Source organism: Pocillopora verrucosa, chromosome 3, assembly GCF_036669915.1.
Source record: "Pocillopora verrucosa isolate sample1 chromosome 3, ASM3666991v2, whole genome shotgun sequence".
In the NCBI taxonomy this organism is placed as follows: Eukaryota; Metazoa; Cnidaria; class Anthozoa; order Scleractinia; family Pocilloporidae; genus Pocillopora; species Pocillopora verrucosa.
The window spans coordinates 27746379-27765829 of NC_089314.1; the positions used below are offsets into that span (position 1 = coordinate 27746379).

General features: G+C 36.5%; 2 protein-coding genes across 2 annotated transcripts; one reads left to right on the forward strand and one right to left on the reverse strand.

Moving 5' to 3' along the window:
- Positions 1-36: 36 nt before the first annotated feature.
- On the reverse strand, positions 37-12051 carry LOC131799107 (ribosome biogenesis protein bop1-like). Its single transcript, XM_059116778.2, has 25 exons — positions 11880-12051; positions 11618-11773; positions 11312-11485; positions 10928-11038; positions 10487-10527; positions 10157-10274; positions 9512-9613; positions 9065-9172; positions 8759-8810; positions 8447-8499; positions 7913-7971; positions 7003-7105; positions 6789-6869; positions 6266-6335; positions 5808-5940; positions 5158-5249; positions 4950-5035; positions 4576-4636; positions 4364-4413; positions 3999-4073; positions 3427-3529; positions 2763-2847; positions 1786-1893; positions 1162-1232; positions 37-725 (listed from the first exon to the last, which is right to left on the reverse strand). The coding sequence occupies exons 1-25, from the start codon at positions 11934-11936 to the stop codon at positions 643-645; spliced, it is 2232 nt and encodes a 743-aa protein (XP_058972761.2). The 5' UTR covers positions 11937-12051; the 3' UTR covers positions 37-642.
- A 68-nt stretch (positions 12052-12119) lies between these two features.
- On the forward strand, positions 12120-19354 carry LOC131799420 (uncharacterized). Its single transcript, XM_059117147.2, has 13 exons — positions 12120-12281; positions 12640-12685; positions 14202-14385; positions 14811-14866; positions 15397-15513; positions 15597-15667; positions 16148-16197; positions 16731-16794; positions 17225-17317; positions 17706-17759; positions 17857-17918; positions 18750-18844; positions 18961-19354. The coding sequence occupies exons 1-13, from the start codon at positions 12189-12191 to the stop codon at positions 19053-19055; spliced, it is 1080 nt and encodes a 359-aa protein (XP_058973130.1). The 5' UTR covers positions 12120-12188; the 3' UTR covers positions 19056-19354.
- The last annotated feature ends 97 nt before the right edge of the window (positions 19355-19451 follow it).

Genomic DNA, 19451 nt, shown 5'->3' on the forward strand with positions numbered 1-19451 from the left:
TGGCAGTCAGGCTCACGAAAAGTAGGTGCGCGTCGTGCCAACATAATTTTTTTTTTAACTTGCGCGTCGAATTTCACCGAAAGTAAAGACTGCTCGTAGTCTAAAGACAGGTTTGCATCGTGCCTGCGTGCTAAGCACCGACTCTTGACGAGTGGCAAAACAGCGAGTAGAAGTTAATAGGAATCAAGAGAGACGGCTGTGAATAAGTTATGGAGACAGCATTATGATACCTTCAAACTGACCTGTTGAACTGAGGCAAAAATGAAGTCTTGTTCGGTGTACCACACACAATGTTTTATTCAAAGGTCCAAACTGTCCGACATAAACAGTCTTGAAGACTGTCCATGTGGAACCATGTAAGTAACAGTGTTCATAATCAAGAATTCTCGTAGTTCTAAAGCTTCAGAAGTTGTAATAGCCAACTGGTTACTTAAGAAGAAATATCATATCAATTGGCTGCCAGCCAGAGTAAAGCTTCGGTTCAGTGTGTTTTTAGACGGAAGATCGCATTTCGTGGGCCACGTTCTGTTTTTTTTTTGGACGCATTAATGTACAGGCATAATCTAGCGCATGTTAGAACAAGCGAAATCGCGTAGTGACTTGGTCGTTCTGTGACTGTTAAAAAGAGCGTAATAAGAGATGTCACGTGTACAGTCGAATGAGGTGATCTGCTCCGGCAGTGAAAATCCATGGTTGATTTGGATGGAACTGACAATCCACAACACCTGAAAGGGACGTAAGGAGGGTTGTCACGACTTAATAAACTGCAAGTTAAACAAGCGTCGAGGCGGGTGAGCGAAGAAAATAACGAGGATGGTCATCGCTATTTTTCGCTCATTCAGTCTCGCGCGTATTTCCATTGGGCGACAGCCTGGAGCTGAACAAAATGGAAACAGATTCAGAACAATGTTCAACAAGTTTTAAAAAGGGCAACATCCCCTATCGATGCTTTATAAGGTTTCAGAGCGTTATAAGATGCAACGAAGAAGTTCTCCATCCCAAGGGGTTCACGTTTCTCCAAAGGGCGTCTTTAACTAATAAAATTCAAATAAAAAAAAGTGGAACAAGTTGTGCAAGAAAACTAGGAGCCAATATAAAAGATGTGTTAAGAGTTAAATCATCGCGCACAAGAAGAACAGATAAAGTTGCGAACTAGCTTACCCAGCTCTCCTTCTACCCGATGTCCTTTCAGTACTTTAACGGGAACTATCAAAGGATTCTGCATCAAGTCACTGAAAAGAATCAGGGAAATTGTTTTTACTGTAAATGGTTTGTGTAATAATTCTTATGACAACTTCCCTAGAGTCAGTGATACGTCGGTAACTTACACGGACAAATAATTCGAGCACCCTCACCTGAACTACCACTATTCAGTGTAAGATTGATTTCTACGAGGCCGCGGGAAAACTGACGAGGTAGAGAGAATATTTCTATATTTTACTGACAAGGGTAAATATTTTGGTCCAACAAGAACCGTTCCCTGTCGGGATTATTTTTATCGATGAGAAATCGTAAAAGGAAATAGAAAACGGTGCTGTTTACAACACTAAAAAAAGAAGCTTTTTTCTAGTTCAGCGAGTAAAAAAAAATGGCCTCTTAACCGGTTACAAAAGATTACCCACGACCCTTGATTTCTATCAGGAAAAAAGCATTTCAAATAATTATTTTATTTCAAGTGAAACATCACTCAGTGTTGTAATTGCTTTGCATATCCTTCGCAACGGTTTACTGCGAGTTAAGTTCACAATAATATGAATTCGCCAGTTAGGATCAACAGTAACTTACTTGAAGACTCGTCCGTGGCAAACAATAACTGTACCGTCATCGCTGGCGGATGCGAACAGAGGGTAATGCCGATGGAAAGCCACCTGACGTAAGGCCTTTTTATGACTCCTAAAAATATTGATGTTAAGAATGATTTTATTCGGCATTGCAAGACTTACCAAGAGAGCTAAGCGTTTCAATTAATCACATAGGCCCTGGTACAATTCTCAACTGGTAGTAAAAAATAATCCGGGATAACCTTGGTTTTGGGTTCCTTCGCTATGTGATTGGTCAAGAAAACTTGCGCCATTCTCACAACCAATCACATTCAAAGTTAAACCTAATTGCGACTTGGTCTCTTGTACTTTCTCGCGCCTGCGCAATTTGCGTTACGGTATTTTCATTAGCTCCTGGTGATTTTTTTCCTTTCCTCTGATTGGCTGTGGTGACTACTTTGGTTTTAGTTATACAACACTCGATTGTAGTGCGCTCCATTTTAAAATCTGATCTCCTTTAAGTTATTTTACGACTCGAATTTAAAAGGAAAAAAGGTTTCAAGAACTGTCCACACCAGAAAACAGATAGAATGTTACAGTACACACTACAACGATCACCAACGAGCAGAAACGCTGGAATGCTTCCTTAAGCATGCGTAATTCAAGTCCTAATCTTCCCGCCCAACAATACAAAGAGTGGTAATTCGAAAAGCTCCGTTAAAGGCAAAAACAGCGTTTTCAAATATATCCACCTTGGACAGCATTATCGAAAAGTATAATTAACCATACTAGTGTTGACGGTATGTCCAAACGAATAAACTTACTTTTTTAAATTTTTCCCGCGTAGCGCAGATAAGGTCAAGGATCGATCTTCTCAAAGGACCTCTTTACATTTGGGGTTTAAATTCAGCTTTTTTACAACAACAATGTAATGGTTGGAGCAGTTCGGCTACTGTAATCAGGGCAAATATAGATATTTTGCTAGTAAATATGATCACCAACCTTAGCGTTTTGTACGGTTTAGTCGACAAGTCCAAATCAAACCAGCATAGCCGACGGTCATAACTTCCCACAATCAAATTATCCCCTGTAAGAAATTAAACGAGTATATCTAAATCAGACACTGAAAAATTTCTACATTGCACAAGCCTTTGCTAGCGAGTTTCGACAAATTCAAGATTGCGCATCAGTACAACTTTGACATTTACGGGAAGGAAATAACACTGCTAAACTGTAATAAATAAGTCTGCTTCACCATTGTGATTTAAAACTTGAGACCGATTGTCAAGTTTAACAGAGTAAATAGCAACCTCGTGGTTTGCACAATCTTTTCCTCCAAAATGCATCCTTGTTCCATCTCAGATCTTGAGTTATTTCACTTCTTTTGCGTTTCACCGTCTCATCAAAGTATTCGTTTGTGGTCTCTCTAAGTTGAGAGTAATCTCGGAGCACTACCTATTTTTCCCCTCAGCGTAAATCCCGTCGTGAGAATACGGCGATTTTTCCCGCCGATTTTTGTTGACGTAAGCAGATTACGCTTGGAAACGGGAACGGCTGCAAGCCAAGTCCACCAAAATATCACAGAAACTGCCCCGAAAATAACATTTACAGGACATCTTAGTTTTTAGAGATTTCAGAGAATGATTTTAACTTGAGGGAAGCGTACCTTTCGGATGCACAGCCATACTGGAGATCCACTTCACGTTTGACACAAGTTTCTTCGTTTGCTCTTGTTTGATGAGGTCGTAGACTCTGATAAATCGCTGTGTCTGAAGAAAGAAGGCAAAGTAGGTGTAGAAACGAAAATCAGGTAACTTTTGTGTTCGTATGCTCACAAAAAATATTTAACAGTTTCAGAACTGTGATAGTTTCGCTTGAGTTTTACAAGTTGTTGGAGCTATGAACAGATCATCGATTTTCGCGTTTATGTCGCCTATTTGCGGGATAGTGCGCATTGGTCGGGAGTTGATGGAACTGACATAACGGCGGCTACTTTTTTTGTCCGGACTTGTGGGGATTCTAAGATGAAAACAAAATATAGAGACATTTCTTCATACATTCACCATAAGTAATAATCCACCATTCATCAAATCACCATTTTCAAAGCATGAGCCGCGACTTAAAAATCCGAATGGTGTTACGTATTTTCTGCATTCATAAACCTAACTGAAGTATCCTACAAGTAGAATCAACGTACAAGAAACAATTGTCACCAATTCCACAGTTTACAATACTTACAGCGACAAAAAGAAATGGTCTCGTCGGGTGAAACAACACTCTTTGGATTAAACCTTTGGATTTCTTGAAGGGACACTGAAATATGACGAGAATATCAACTCGATAAGTGGAGCTTTGCTAGTGATAAAAAGGAAAGTTCTTCCTACAGCTAAACAATAGTATATTGAAAGCGATTGGTTAGTAAGGCCTGTAAGACCTGTCGTCTGTTTAGCTGCGAGAAGGTTCACGGGTTTCGCCTCACGGCCCCTTTCAGTCACAGCTGGCGCATTACACCGTCAGCAGTCGCTCATGGAAAAGTTTATTGAAACCACCGGAGAAATGTATATTTTTCAACCGCTCAAAAGTTGATCGGAGGCTTCACGTACCTGACTTCGACGTTTTGGTATGTGGTGGATGAACACAGATTTGTTGCCACCTAGGAGATATAACAAAAAGTTCGAATACTGTTTCAGCAAAACATATCGAGATTCCAAAGGAAGAAAAAGTCCTCAGGACAATGGAAAGACATATACAACGCAGAAAGCATATCGTTTTTGTGGAAGATCTTCCTCAAAATAGTTCAAAGTTAATCTCTTACCCTGGGGTACAACCGACGCCAAATAATCTCCCTTTCCATGCCATGTTATCTGCGATATGACCTGTTGAAACATCAAAAACTTGCTAGAGAATAATTTTACTTAAACCTTTTACAGTCTCCATGAAATCTGTTCTTTTGTGGCCATCTCTACTGAGAAATTTTAGTCCTTGGCAAGTTTTACCATAGCAAGTCTGGGATACAAGTTTTAAGCAAGGGTGGGTATGACGACGGCGAGCAAGCGTGGCTGCAATGTGCAGGAACAACTTCCATGAAAATACTTTATTGGCTAAAAAGGTACAACCTTCAAACTGATTGGTCAGAGTCAACAAATACGAGTGCAAGGATAAGGCTGCTCTGTTCAACGACAACATTACCTTGCTGTGTTTTAAAACTAAACGTTCTCCATTTCTGTAGTCTTCCCCTATAGCCACTGACCACTGTACGCCAGATTCTTTCTCAGCTGTGAAAAGATAAGTAAAAAGATGAGATTCAGTCCAAAGTGAAAAGGAGTGTGCAATAAAACAGAGCCACATGACTGAAAACATTCTGACAAACATCTTAAGCCCATAATTAGAATTGTACCTTCTCCTGTAGGAATATCAAATAATTTATCCGTCGTTTCACACAATTCTTTGCAACCAAGATAATGATTGATAATGACGACTTTGTGTTCGCTGTAAAGAAAAATAGAGAGGTGTTCAAATTAAGACAGGTGTTAACCTGATACAGGGCATTTTTGTGCCGGCCCAAGTTCTCCGTGGTTCTTCCTCATGGTTGTATATTCGTTCACATGATATCATCAGAGAATGTCACACCAGAACGAATCCCACTGCTTGGGAAATCTCGCGACAGTATCACGAAAACGAAGACCAACCGCTCGTTAGGGTAAAAAAACAGGCCCTACCGTTGACAGGAACTAATAGCGCCGGCGTGAATTCCGTCAATCCAAGAGGGCTTCTTCAAGGCGGATGAGGGGAAAACAGACGCATTTGTAAACGCGATACGAAATTGAGTAGTCATTCCAATGTTGAACTCGCATTGGTGCGGGTTTTTTAATCTTAATACACATTAGGTAGACATTAAAAATGAGGAAGCGTTTCTCGTCACATCTAAAATTCATTTTGGTGCCCAAATCTCTCTCCATAAGGAGATGAAGGAATATTGATGATGACGACGAACCTATGTATTTCACTTCTCCGCAAGCAAGCAACAATTTTTAACTTGCCACTTACACGGCAATAGCCAGAAGCATTAGGAAGGAGTTTGGATTCCATGCCATACTGTTCACAGTACCAGCACACTGCAACGTCTTGAGACATCGTCCTGTGCACACTTCCCAGAACTTCACAACTTTGTCATCGCCTCCTGACAGCAAAGTAAGAAGCAAATGAGTCTATAATATAGCAACTTCGCTGCGTGTACTTAGCCCTTTAACTCCCATGACTGACCAAGTCAGAATTTCTCCTTACAATATCCATTAAATATCAACCAGATAAGTGGTGAGTATAAAGAAAAAAATCAATTTGGGGATAATTGATTCAATACTAAATTCTCTGAACTAACATTATAAGAATTGTATGGGTGACAGTAGGGAGAACTACAAATTTGATCTGGTAGTTAAAGGGTTAACTATACTCTGTGATTGCACTGTATGGATAGCAAGTAAAGTATTGAATTTTAGCCTACATACCAGAAGCTATCCATTGTCCCGTGGGGTCGACAGCGAGGCAGCGCACCACACCTGTATGACCCTTGTACACCTGAAAAAATACATGCTCATCAGAACGAGGTAGAAGTTCGACTACAAAGCTGATGAACAAATATGAACTAAGTTTCACACACAATTGAACTACAGCAGAACATGTGTTCAATAAACTATAAATTTATTGAAAGGAAGGGGTTAATTTTCTAAAGAAACTGTGGTGCAGCGTCTGTGGAAGGTATTACAAGATGACTTGGTTTTAACAACGGAGTCTATAAATGTAAATTGGCCACCGTAAAGAGTTTCTAAAGCGCACATTTCGAGCGTCAGCCCTTCGTTAGAAAGGCTCTGACGAAGGACTAACGCTGAAAAATATGTTGATCAGTTTTGTTTGAGGAACCAATTGTTATTAAGGGTGACAGTGTATTAATATACAGTGCATTTTTCACTGGTTATACGCATAAGTGAACTGAAACATTATGTTTACACAAAATGCAAGATTTATACTTACAATAGATTCCGTTGACGGGAATGGCTGCAAATCTTTTGGCCTGGGAAGTTTTGGTAAAAGATCTTCTGGATTTACTTGGACCTACTCAAAACAAACAAAAAAAACCAAATATCATTAGGGACATAACTTCAGAATTTTGATGAATGTTCACACTTCTTTAACAACATTTGTTGCTGACAAGCAGTGGTTAGTGCCTGGAGTGGGAATGCCTCACCCTCATTTTTCTTTGTCTAGGGCAGAGATACAAGTCCAGACATCTCTCAAAACGTTCTTGGATAAACTTATTATAAGCTGGAACAAGGCGGAGACTTGAGTACCTAAAAATAAAGGAACATATTTCATAAACTAACATTAACTCATGTAGTGCTAAATTTTTACATGTAGTAAACAGCGACAGTTATGATTGACAATTAAGATATTGCCAAATTCAGGTTCTTTTTGTCCTTTTACTCTCAAGATCTGATTGTTAATTCTCCCCTCTTGCTGCTACACTTTCCTTTATTGTAGATTAGTTCCAAGAATTTGGTTTTAGATTGAGATAACAACTCTTACCTCATTACCTGTTTGTTGGATAATGTATGGAAAATACAGGGAGAAGTCGCATGTCGCATCATTTCTGGGAGTTAAGGGGTTACTCAATGCTACATAGTATGTATACCATGCCCCTGTTATCTACAATTTTCATTCAGTTAACTGTAAGGTTTGATTTTCACTTGGCAATATTTTTAAGAAATGCTGGCCTAGAGACTTGCTTGTGACATTGTAAACCCTTTAGCTTCCAGAAGTGATTTACATGTAACTTCTCCCTACAATATCTATACACTATCCAAAAAACAGGTAACAAGATTACTCAGACTTATCAGTTAGAGGTTGTTATCATGATATAACACCAAATTCTTTTAACTAAATTACAAGGAAATGTGTAACAGCTAGATGGGAGAATTAACAATCAGATCTTGGGAATTAAAGGGTTAACTTCTTTTGCTGTTTTTGTCATGATTTTGAAAAAGAAAGAGTGGAGAAGTGAGACCACTAGACGTCAAAAAAAATTTTAAGAACGGAAGTAACAAAAGTGGTTTGTTGTGAAACCTTTTAAAAAAGCATTGTTATATAAAGCAACTGACTTTCTAGGAAGAAAATTTTGTGGTCTTTCATCAGGATCCATGGCTTCCCATGCTGCAATCTTTGGAGAAAAAAAAATTGCTACCATTACTGTAATTTTAAACAATCAAAAACCCTCTCAATTGTTTGCAAAAGTAACAAATAATCAAATTATTTAAATGATTATGTGAATAAATTGTAGGATGTACAATAATCTTAACAATATGAACAGTCATGGTGTATTGGACAAGAGAGCAGTAAACTCAGTGTTGAAAAAATGGTCAAGATATGTTTGTCATTTGCTTGGCAGGAGGGTCAATAAGAGACAGAAAATTGTACTCAAAACCAAGGGCAGAGGTTTTTCCCTTATGGACCAACCCAGACCAGTAAATAAGTTCTTTTTCTTCCAGGTTTTGCTTTTTTCCCCTTAGCCACAGATGGCACTGAAACAAATTTCAGGACCATGGTCTGCATTACTTGTGAGAAGACCATTAGTCAATGAAAAAAATATATGCCTATATTGTTAGCTGAGAAAAAATTCATCTCATTTCCCTTACCTCTTCCTTAGTTGGTAAGTATTCTGGTGGAGGATTGTAAGACTCCTCATGGCCTGAAATAAATAAAATTCACAGCCACTTAACATGAAATATCAAGGAAAGTCAATTTGGATTCTTGAAAGATGGTCAATGTAAAATTAGCAATGACCTGATTCAAAATCATCTGACCACCACTACCATTAATTGGTAGTCTGATGCAACTCTTCTATAAGATAGTCTAAGGCATGAGATAAACATTCAGACAAGATGATCATGAATGAACATCTTTAACAACAGTTGTCATTCATTTAAGTTTTATTCATTTCATAGTACCTGGGAGTTTCATTTTAGGTGCAGGAATATGCATGTTGTGTCTTGGTTTCGCCTTGAAAAAACAAACAATAAACATTATATAAAAGTAGTCAATTGTTGAGCAAACTTCAGTAAGGAAAAAGTTTGACAAACCCAAAAATATCCTGATAATAGACCATTTTCTATATAGTATTGTGTTACAACAAAACCACTGGAATTCATTCAACTTTTTCTCTATCCTAACTTACTTAAGAAAGTAGTAGTTTAAGTCAAATTAAATTAACTCTATTTCCCTTTAACAGAAGCTAACATCAAAGATGCATTTACCTGGTTGTCATCTTTATCCCAGATCAGATAATACCTTGGTTTATCAGTCTTTTCATCTTTCCTGGGTTTTATCCAGCCATTCCTAATTGCTCTGACAATCTTTATAACCTGGCTCACAGAAAGAACAAAACCTACTCATTTAGTACTGTAAAATTAACCAAAAATAATTTTCATTGCTAAAAAATAAACATACAACAAAGCACAATAGAGACAATTTTCTCACTCCCCCCTCCCTATTATTTCCCTGCTAAACCTCCATGCCCTCTGAAGAAGTTTCTCTCTCTGATTCCAACCTTTCTCTACTTTAAAGATCAAAGACAATTGCCAAATTATTATGAACAAATTTTGAACTCTGGGTTGCCCAAAAAAATGTTGGAGGCAAGTATATCCTTCCTTTCCATGTATAAATATATATTATCACAACAAGTGAACAAATGACTACCTTACCCTCTTGTGTTCCCATTTGGATGGAATGTGACGTGATTTGGGTTCAGGAGCATTAGTCAAGGGATGTATCATCTTCTCACCAGTGAAAAAATCTACATAGGGCTGATTGGAAGAAAATAAAATAATACTGTATATAAGAGTTGGTTGGTTTTAGACACTCACAAGAGTTCTTTAATGCATTGTGCTGACATGAGTGTGTACTATTTTTCCCTACACAAAATGCAAATGCTGCAGTAGTTTCTTGTTCATGCAACTTTGGGATTCTAACAGTAAAGCCAAATCAAGTGTTACTATTCTAACAATGAGTTTATGCTAAAAAAAGTTTATTTTAATACTCCAACAAAAACCAAGCAGTTACGCATTCAAAAGCCAGGAAAAAACTGACAACCCTAAATGTACAGATTATTATTGGATCATTAGTGGTGCGCAGTCATTGGGATTTAATTCATGTTCCCCATTTAAACATACATGGCCCAGTAATATATGCCTGCATACTTCAAACAGTATTTCTTTGCAACTACAACAGAAAAAATGTAAAGTTAATCAAGCATATATAGCTCTAAAAGGTAACAATGATGTACATTCCTCTTGCTGTTGTTTTTTTCTTTTTTGATTCCTAAATCAACCCAATTCTTTAAAGCATACCTCATAAGGATCATATCCAGCACTTGGAAACTTAGAATTTTGAAGTCTATCAATAATATCCAACTCTTCATTACTTAGAACAACTTCTTTCATGGTTGATTTATCTTGGACTGTTCGCCTATAAAAGGTTTAAGCATATAATTTACTCCAGCTTAATTAATACATAATAAATATAATTAATGATGAAAGATTTATCATCAATCATCATAGCTTTCGTCACTTTATTTAACTAGTTAAGTGCTGGTGAACAGTTACACAAATATATAATGTAATCACACAACTAGCATGTAGAGTATAAGTCTTCAGTTTTCAAATAATTGCAACACTCACCAATAATTAGGATCATCCATTTTAGACAAGAATTGATCCAACTAGCAAAGAAAAAATATATTTTAAATTCAACTTGCCCTAAAATTCCTGTCATTTTCACTTAAACAGTGCTGTTTGTTGTGACCTTTTCTGCATTTATGGGATTGATAAAATACTTTGAAGAACTCAGTTAACACTTGCCCCCTCACATGTGCAATCACAGACTTTGCTTCATTTTTATTGTTCAATTTCAGGTGCATGCTCATTGGTTAATTCAAGTGATTTAAAAGTTAATGACAGTATGTTTTAATTTGCCACAAAAAAAAGTGGATTTCGGATTTTAGAGTTTAACTGGACTTGTATTGTTCTTTTGACATTTAAAGGGATCTCCTAATTGATTTTACAAATTCTGAGGGCTTTTGGGAAAACCATCAGAACACTGATGCTGTTTAGGATACAAACCTCATCAGCAGTAGCAGGCTTCAATATTCTTTGTCCATCCAAGTTGTAACCTATGTGAGGATACTCATTATACCACTCTACAGGAATGTTTCCAATGGTATTACATGCATCCTAGTGTAAAAAAGAGGGGATTTAGATGGTAAAAATCAGAGAAAAAGATGTAAGAATGAACGTGAAGCAATTTTTTTAAATTCAAAATTGCTCACAACAAATTTGCTCACACTCAAGAAGTTACTTCATCTAAAAATAAGTCAACCTGCCCACAATCTAAGGGAAATGAAAATTTTAAGTTTCCCTATTGCTAGTCCTTGGATAAATAAAGTAAAAGAATTATTAAGTATAGATGGAGATCTTGATTAATACAACATCTTTTCCTAAATCTACCTCCTCGTCAGATGTGTTATCTTCATCAACTGACTCTTTTACTTTCTTCTTCACCACATCTTCTTCATTTTTGTTTGGCTCACTATTATATATCTCTGTCACATTGACATCATCATTCTTTTCATTATTGTCACTATCACCAGAAGACTCATTACCACTTGTTGCCTCTTCTCCCTGAAGGAGGAGAAAAATTTAGAATTGCCATCAACTCATTCATTTAACACTGATATGGTAACGTGGGATGATCTAAACTGGAAATTTTTTGCATGCAAAGAACTGACTGGACATCAAGTAAAGAAATCTCACCGAATTAGAGTCCTGTTCGTCGTCATCGTCATCATCTGATGTTTCTGACTCGCTTTCTAGTCCGGAGTAGTAGCTTTCTTCACTATCTGATGAATCAGCATTCTCTTTTAACCTGTCTGTTTGATTTCCCTCAAAACGAAACAGATTCTCATCAACCTGTCATGGAATTAGAAATCCGTCAATTGTGTTGTTCATGCCAAAAAAAATATCTTGACTGAGATTCAAGCATCACATCTCGTGTCAGTTTCATTACATTGCTGACCTCTTTGGGGAATGTCTCCTTGTTTTGTACAGTTTGTTCGGAAGTTCTCTTAGGCATTACGTGAAGAGAAGGATCTTAGGAGGACGCCACGGTCTTGAGATTTGCATAAACTTTAAAATATAAAAGAGATCAAGGAGAAGACAGATCACAACATTCCGCCATGTGCAATCTTAGCTCATCACCATTCCTTCTGGTCGAGCTTTTCTTTGGAAAACCACTGGATAGTAGAGCGTGGGCGCTTCTTGTAAAATCTTAGGAGTTTGTCATCAACCAAGTAGATCTGAGTCACGAACATTTTCTGGAAAAAAAATGGCTGACTTCTCGTCTCTTTTGTTCTTTTTAGTCGGAATCGCCTTCTCTCAAGCAAGTGTAATCGACCTTACGAACGAAAATTTTGACTCGGTATGTATTTTCTAGGATGTTATCGTTTGAGAAGAGGACGCAATTACTTATGCACAATCTGAGAGAGCGGTGTCAAACAATGATTGGACGAAAGTATTGAGTCTGAAAACTACAAAGTGACCAAGATTTTTTCGCAAAAATCAACGAAGTTGATCTTATTGATTTTCTTAAGTTTACAATTTGATCGAGAAGCTTCACTCCCAATGACTGTTTTAATAAAACTTTGTTGCCCCAATCGATAAACTAAAAATTTTTGACACGTGGTCAACTGCAGACATATCATTCTGGTGTACAAAATGCTAAGATGTTGATGTACTTTTATCACCCTAACCATTTCTTGTTATTCTTCTTTTTTCAGATTGTAAATGGCGATAAATTTGCATTTGTTGAATTTTACGCACCCTGTGAGTAGAACACCAAATGAATTTGGTAAAGTACACAATTGAACTTAATCCAAGATAGGAAAATTATCCTTTTAGGAAAAAGAAATTAACTCCTGATTAGTAAGCATCCGAACAAGGTGAATAAATCTTCTAATGACAGACCTGCCAACCCTAGGTTTTTTCTCTTTTTTTCCCTTTTGATTTATCTTTCCTTATTGTTTCACAACTAGACTTTTTAAAGTTACCACTCAATCATGTTTGGAAAAAAAAGAGGGGAAAATACTAGTTCTAGATATTGAGATGAATAAAATAGCATTTGGAAATTATTGAAAAACGGTGAAGGGAATTGAAAAGGAAATCCCAGGGGGTATGAACACAAGAGAAGCCTTTGTGTTTCTTATGTTACACCATAGACACACAATGGTGACAGGGTGGCTTTTACATAGGATTAACTCTGTTAATAGTTTAGATGGAGCTAAGTCAGTTGCTAGATCAATACTAAAATTTTCAATAGACACAGGGTTCTTTTACTGGTTTTTGGTGTCATTGTTGCCTTTGTTCTATACCTGGTCATGTCATTACACCCCTCTTTAAGCACACTCTGTAGTGACCAATAAAAAGTTCTATTGATTTATTCAGTCACCATGTTTGATCTGGAAATAGAATATTATGAATTTTCAGTGAGCTTCCAATCTAAACTGCAACACTATTAACTTATCTTTGATTTTTGCCAGCATTCCTAACTTGTATCTGGTGGTTTTGCCCTTTGCAAGCCTTTCCTTTTACCACTTTTGGGATTTGCTCTTTGCAGTAGAACAAATTGGGCTCCAGTTAATTACCAGCTCTCCCAAAATCTTTCAACTAGTTTCCTTACAGCAGACCTTTTTTACTGAAATTGTAATAAATTTCAATCTACATGAAACTTCACAGCAAGACCATAACATATTTCAATCAGCATGCAAATTACAAGCCGTGCTGATGTACAACTTCTCCAGAAGCAATTTAAAGCTGCTACATTACTGCAAACTTTATCTAACTGGTTTGACACAACTTTATACTAATGTTTGGAGCAAATTTCAAGGTTTAGTTGTATGAACAAAAACTAATTAAAGCTAAAACAGCTTCTTTAGGAGTCATCATATATTCTGTAGTAATGACCAAGTTATCTATTTTGTAGTTTTATTTGCACTTGTTCATGCATAACCCTATAACTCCCACAAGTAACCAAGATAGAATTTCTCCTAATGTTGTCAATACAATATCAAGAAGACAAGTAATGAAAACAAAGAAAATTTCAATCAGGGACTTGTTAGTTGATCCAATACCAAATTCTCTGAACTAACATGATAAGATCTGTGTGGCAGAAAGTAAGGAGAATTACTAACAAGATCTTGGGAGTGAGAGTTAAATGGGTTAGCCAAGATGAGGACCAAACCTCTTTGATGAGAGCTAAGTGTACTAGTTGTTATGTCACCTTGTCTTCAATGTCTTGCATCAAGAAACATTAATATTGATGGGGTGTTTGATGTATTCTAAGGGTGTGGTCATTGCAAAGCTCTTGCACCAACATACGAGAAGCTAGGAGAAGCTTTTGCTAAAGCTGATGATGTCGTTATTGCCAAAGTGGATGCCGATGCAGACAAAACTCTTAGTTCCAGATTTGGAGTTAGCGGTTTTCCTACCCTTAAGTACTTTCCAAAAGGAAGCACAAGTGCTGAGGAGTAAGAAATGGTTTTTTTTTACTAAGACCTCTTGCTTTTTGTAATCTGGTTGCAGAACTTCAAGTTGTAACTGTTTTTGTTGTTCTTCTAGTAGTAAGCTGTAGCCAGTGAGGTGTTTATTAGATTCTGTTGAGAGACAAATATTCGTATAGACCACTATCAATGCTCTGTTGTTTTCTTTGACAAAAATCTCTTGTTTCTCTTTGGTTGCTCAAGTATCTTACCTCAAGATGTTAATTTAACCTCCAACCAAATTTTTTTACTGGCAACATAAATTTTATATCTTGCAACCATGGTGTGATTCCAGGCCACCAATTACTAACTTTGAAAAGATTCAAGATTGGAGGATTGTTTTGTGCATATTTAACATTGTTGTGTGCATAAGTGAGTTAATAATTTACATTTGTATTTCTTCTGCATTGCAGCTATTCAGGTGGGAGGGATATTAAAGATCTTGTGTCATTTATTGAGGGTAAAAGTGGTAAGTAACATGATATTTTCTTGTTGTGAAATTTTAGCCAATTTCAATTGAATATTTTAGTTCTAAGCACCATAGGAGGAAAGAATTGTATGGCAGATATTAAGGAGACTTACTGATGAGATCTTGTGTAGGAAAGGGTTAAACCCAAAGAGTGACCAGCATTTAAGTTCTTCTCACAGTTATACTGATACATCTTTCCAGGAGGTCATGAGGGTAAAACAAACAAAGGCCAACTTACCAAGCTTTGATTTTAAATGAATTCTCCTTGTCAGTACCAAAAGACATTTATAGAGAGGAGCATGGAGAATTTTGTTACCAATCTTAAGGTGTAGAGGGTTAAAAGGATAGCTGTAGATATGTTTTGTAGATTTCACTTAATCAAATAAGTCAAGTTGCATTATTTAGAGAGAAAATGCAATTTGGGACACTTGGGTGTGGTCATTATGCAATAAACTTGAGTTTGTTAGGTTTTTTAATTTACTACATTGTTTCTTTTTTCATTTAATATATATCATTTATCAATTTCTCAGGTGCCAGAGCCAGTAAGGCTATCTTCAAGGAAAATGTTATACAACTGGATTCTTCCAACTTTGACTCAGTGGCATTGGACAAGACAAAAGATGTTTTGGTCGAGTTCTATGCCCCATGTAAGAATTTTTATTGTAATTATTTTACTCCAAACTTTGTCACACAGTGCTGAAATTTTTCTGCATGTTTTCTTGTTTTCCAGGGTGTGGCCATTGTAAAAACCTTGCCCCTGTGTATGAGAAAGTGGGACTTACATTCAAGAATGAACCAAATGTAAGTTGTTATAGTGCAAGATATTTTTTTTGTTGTGTAAAGCATATCTTGTGTTCTTGTTGTTGTTATTTTGTTTTGTGCCACTCCCATTTCTCAGTAGAATTCGATGAGATTGTCTTGGTTAACTGTTAATTGTAGATCATACCACTTATTTTTAGGCAGCACTGCAGACAATCCAATTTGACATCTCCTTCATGAAGCCCTTTAAATTAGGAAGGTGATTTCAGGTCAAGTAGATGACAGGAGTCGATAGAATTGTTCAGTTTAGCAATGCAAACTGTATAAAATGTTGCAAATTCTCAGACACTGTACCTCTTTTAGTGTGAAGACTAGAGCCTTGAGATTGGTGTATTTCTCTTCGAAATGAAACAGATGAACCTAGCCTGCTAATAGTTAACTTTCATGCAAACAAGACATGTCCTTTTGGACTGATTGCTCATTTGTTTATTTCATAATTTAGTATACTTTGTGTATTTCCAGTGTGTTGTAGCCAAAGTTGATGCTGATGGAGAAAGGACTTTAGGTGAAAGGTGAGCTTTTGAAGGGCAAAATGTCATGATGTTGTCATGTCTAACTATGATCATGAACTTAAGATAATGAGTGAAAAAAGTGGGTTAGTTTGTGTAGAAACTTTGGTGCTGTCAGTTATACAGGATAATTTGGTTTTATCAACTGAGTTGGTAATTTATAGTGGCCACTGTAGAGAGTTCTTAAGCTGTTTTTTTGTCAGAGGGAAGGGCTCTGACAGAGGGCTAACACTTAAAGGGCCTTATGGTAACACTTGTTAGCTCAGTTGGTTGAGCACTGCACTGGTATCACAGAGGTCATGGGTTCAAATCCCGTACAGGCCTGAATTTTTTTCAGGCCTTCTTTTCACTACTGCTTAAGTAGTGTTCATTACTGCGAAGATCGCTTTCATATTCACGTCTTTAACCGCAGTTCAATTATATGACTTTCATATATTCACAGCCATTTATTCACCACTTCACGGGTTTATTTGGAACCAACACAGTGATCATTACTGCGAAGATCGCTTTTATATTCACTTTATCCTTTCTTTCAGGTACGGTGTGAGTGGCTTCCCAACTATTAAATTCTTCCCCAGAGACAGTGAGGAAGCAGAAGAGGTAAGTTGTATCACATAGTTCTCTCCTATAAACTGTTTTGTGGTGTATGAGATTTTTAGGTATATTGATGTACCAAAAGTAGTTGTCCTCTCTAGAGAAGCATGATTAAAAATGCTCAAAATTTCACTGAAAAATTAAAAACATAAAAGGAAACTTACTTATTAAAATCTTTTTAAAGGATACACAAGGGAGATTTCTGTGATTGTCCACTTGAACCTAACATCAGTATGCAATTTCTCCCTGCAGTTCTCTAAATATTTCATGGTACTTTCAAGGAGATATTAGCTGCTTAATCACTCCTACAGGGTTAAAGTGTTAATGCAGGTTTCAGAGACTGTTTATTTCATCTACCTCCTATGCTTTTTCGATTTGAGCTGTGCTAAATTTGAGGGCTACGTTTCTAATTGTTTTGTTGTGGATTTTATTTCAGTACAGTGGAGGCCGTAGTGAACAAGATTTCATAGACTTTCTGAACGAAAAGTGCAAAACCAAAAGAAAATCTGGTGGAGGAATTAGTGATGATGTAATATACTGCTTATACTTAGTAGCCTTAAGATATTATAATCATTTTAACAAAATTTTGATTTAGCAATTTTTGAGAAATTGTAACTTATTTAGCAAATTATTTAGAAACCATGGGCTAAAACAGAGGATTATGTTAAAATTGTACTTAAGATGATTATTTAAATTGAGTTTTTGTTTCTTAGTATTTTACTCAAGGTTAAAAACCAAGTCCTTTATATTAAATGACTTTTTTGTCGTTTAAAACTCATCTTGTGAATCAGTGAAATATTCTAGAAGGCCTTGGTTCTAATTTTGCTCTAATGTAATGTTGCCTGATGTAATTCTGGGTTAACTTTTATCACTGAATAAATGGAAAGGAAAACTGTGCATCTTTTGTTTTTCTGCAGGCTGGAAGGATTGACAAATTTGATGAGTTTGCCAAGGATTTCATGAGCAATGTGGTAAAAATTGACTTTGATTGAAAGGAATGAAAATGAAACCTTTTGCTTCATGGACTTTCTGTGACTTGTTCACACAATGTTTTTTCCTTCTGTTAAGGATAAACGTGATTCAATCTTGGAGGAGGCCAAGTCCCTCATTGATGCACAAGAGAATCCTAAGTAAGTGTAAGATAAGCTAGACTACAACTGAAATGTATTCCTTTAACTCTTCACACTCTTACATCAGAATCCATACTCTCCATACTGCTCTCTCTACACTTTCAAAGGTGCTGATCAGGAGAATTGGTTTAACAAAAAAGAGCTTCTTTAGTTGGTGATCATTTCCTTTATTCTTGCAACCTTAATGTTTGACTCAGGGGTGATATTGTAAAGAGAAATTAGATGCTAGTCATTCTTAGGGGTTAAAGGGTAAAATTGACCAGCTAATCACACAACCAAATAAATACTGACTGTTGGCAACCAGAATGTTAGTTACAGCTATTAGTATGGGACTAACTTAATGTCTTATCAGTGTTCTTCATTTTCTTCAAGGGACAGAACCTTGATCAATATTCTTTTTTGCCCTTCTGTATAAAAAACTGGTGATCATTTATGAGAAGGAATATGTTTGAGCCAAAGAACAATCTTAAATACTTTGCATTTTGTATTTTACTAAGCACTCCCTTTTGGCACATAAGTTGTTCCCCCTGGTGGCTGAAACAAGTATGTTTAATTACCACATGGGACCTGCATTTAAAAGTTAATTTGGGCTCTGGTTATCAATTTCTTGTCTTTTAAAGAGAGAAGCTGCAACTTTTATTCACTGGCCTTGAATATGTAATCAACACAAAAGTATAGAAAACCCAAATCCTTCAGGTTCAATTAACATTGATTTTAACCAGAAGCAAATAACCTTCTGTTATATGCTTCTGTTATAGCAAAGTAATAAGCTGACTAGTTTTGATGTTAGACAACATTTGACATTTGCTTATTTTACATTACCTTGCGCAGGGATGCAACCTATTACACTAAGGTTATGGAGAGGGTGCAGAGCAAAGGAGATGCCTTCATCACTTCTGAAATAGAACGCTTGAACCGGCTTCTTGGTAAGATTTCACTACGATTTGAATCTACATAAGTTACATCTTAAACACTTCTTGGTTAACTTGGTTGCAAAAAAATTCTTACTGATATTCGTGTTTGTTTCATTTTTATGTTTCAGATGGGGCCATTAGTGCCAAAAAGAATGATGAGTTTAGTGTGCGCCGCAACATCTTAAAACAGTTCAAGGTTGACACTGGTAAAACAGAGCTTTAGAGAGCTCTTTTGCATGATTTTTGATGCCATCTAAAATTTGTTTGCACAAGCTATATTCCTGGCTTGAATGAATGCTTAACACAATAACTAGGTTCTAATATATCATTTTGGTTATGGCCATGTCAAAGCAGAGATGTTTCCAGAATGTACTGTTTTTTCTGGTGTGTGCGTGATAGAGATCCTTTGTATATTCATGTCAAAATCTGTTTTTCACCAATTTCTTAATATTAACTTCAGTACTGTTATTTTTGGTTGTTTACAATGGACTTGCTATTAAAGAACTTTACATTATGTTTTTATTTGTTGTTGTGTAATTGAGTTATATCCTTTCAAGGTAGCAAGCACATTATTTTAATGGTTAACTAAACATCCTTCAGTTAAATTTTCATGTTTTTT

Coding starts and splice junctions, on each gene's coding strand:
- LOC131799107 (XM_059116778.2), bottom strand. CDS start 11,936: ATGCCTAAGAGAACTTCCGAACAAACTGTACAAAACAAGGAGACATTC. Junction 5,941..6,265: donor GGGACAATGGATAGCTTCTG/GTATGTAGGCTA, acceptor CTTTGCTGTCAG/GAGGCGATGACAAAGTTGTG. Junction 2,848..3,426: donor TATGGCTGTGCATCCGAAAG/GTACGCTTCCCT, acceptor AATTTCTTACAG/GGGATAATTTGATTGTGGGA.
- LOC131799420 (XM_059117147.2), top strand. CDS start 12,189: ATGGCTGACTTCTCGTCTCTTTTGTTCTTTTTAGTCGGAATCGCCTTC. Junction 15,514..15,596: donor GGTCGAGTTCTATGCCCCAT/GTAAGAATTTTT, acceptor CTTGTTTTCCAG/GGTGTGGCCATTGTAAAAAC. Junction 15,668..16,147: donor CATTCAAGAATGAACCAAAT/GTAAGTTGTTAT, acceptor GTGTATTTCCAG/TGTGTTGTAGCCAAAGTTGA.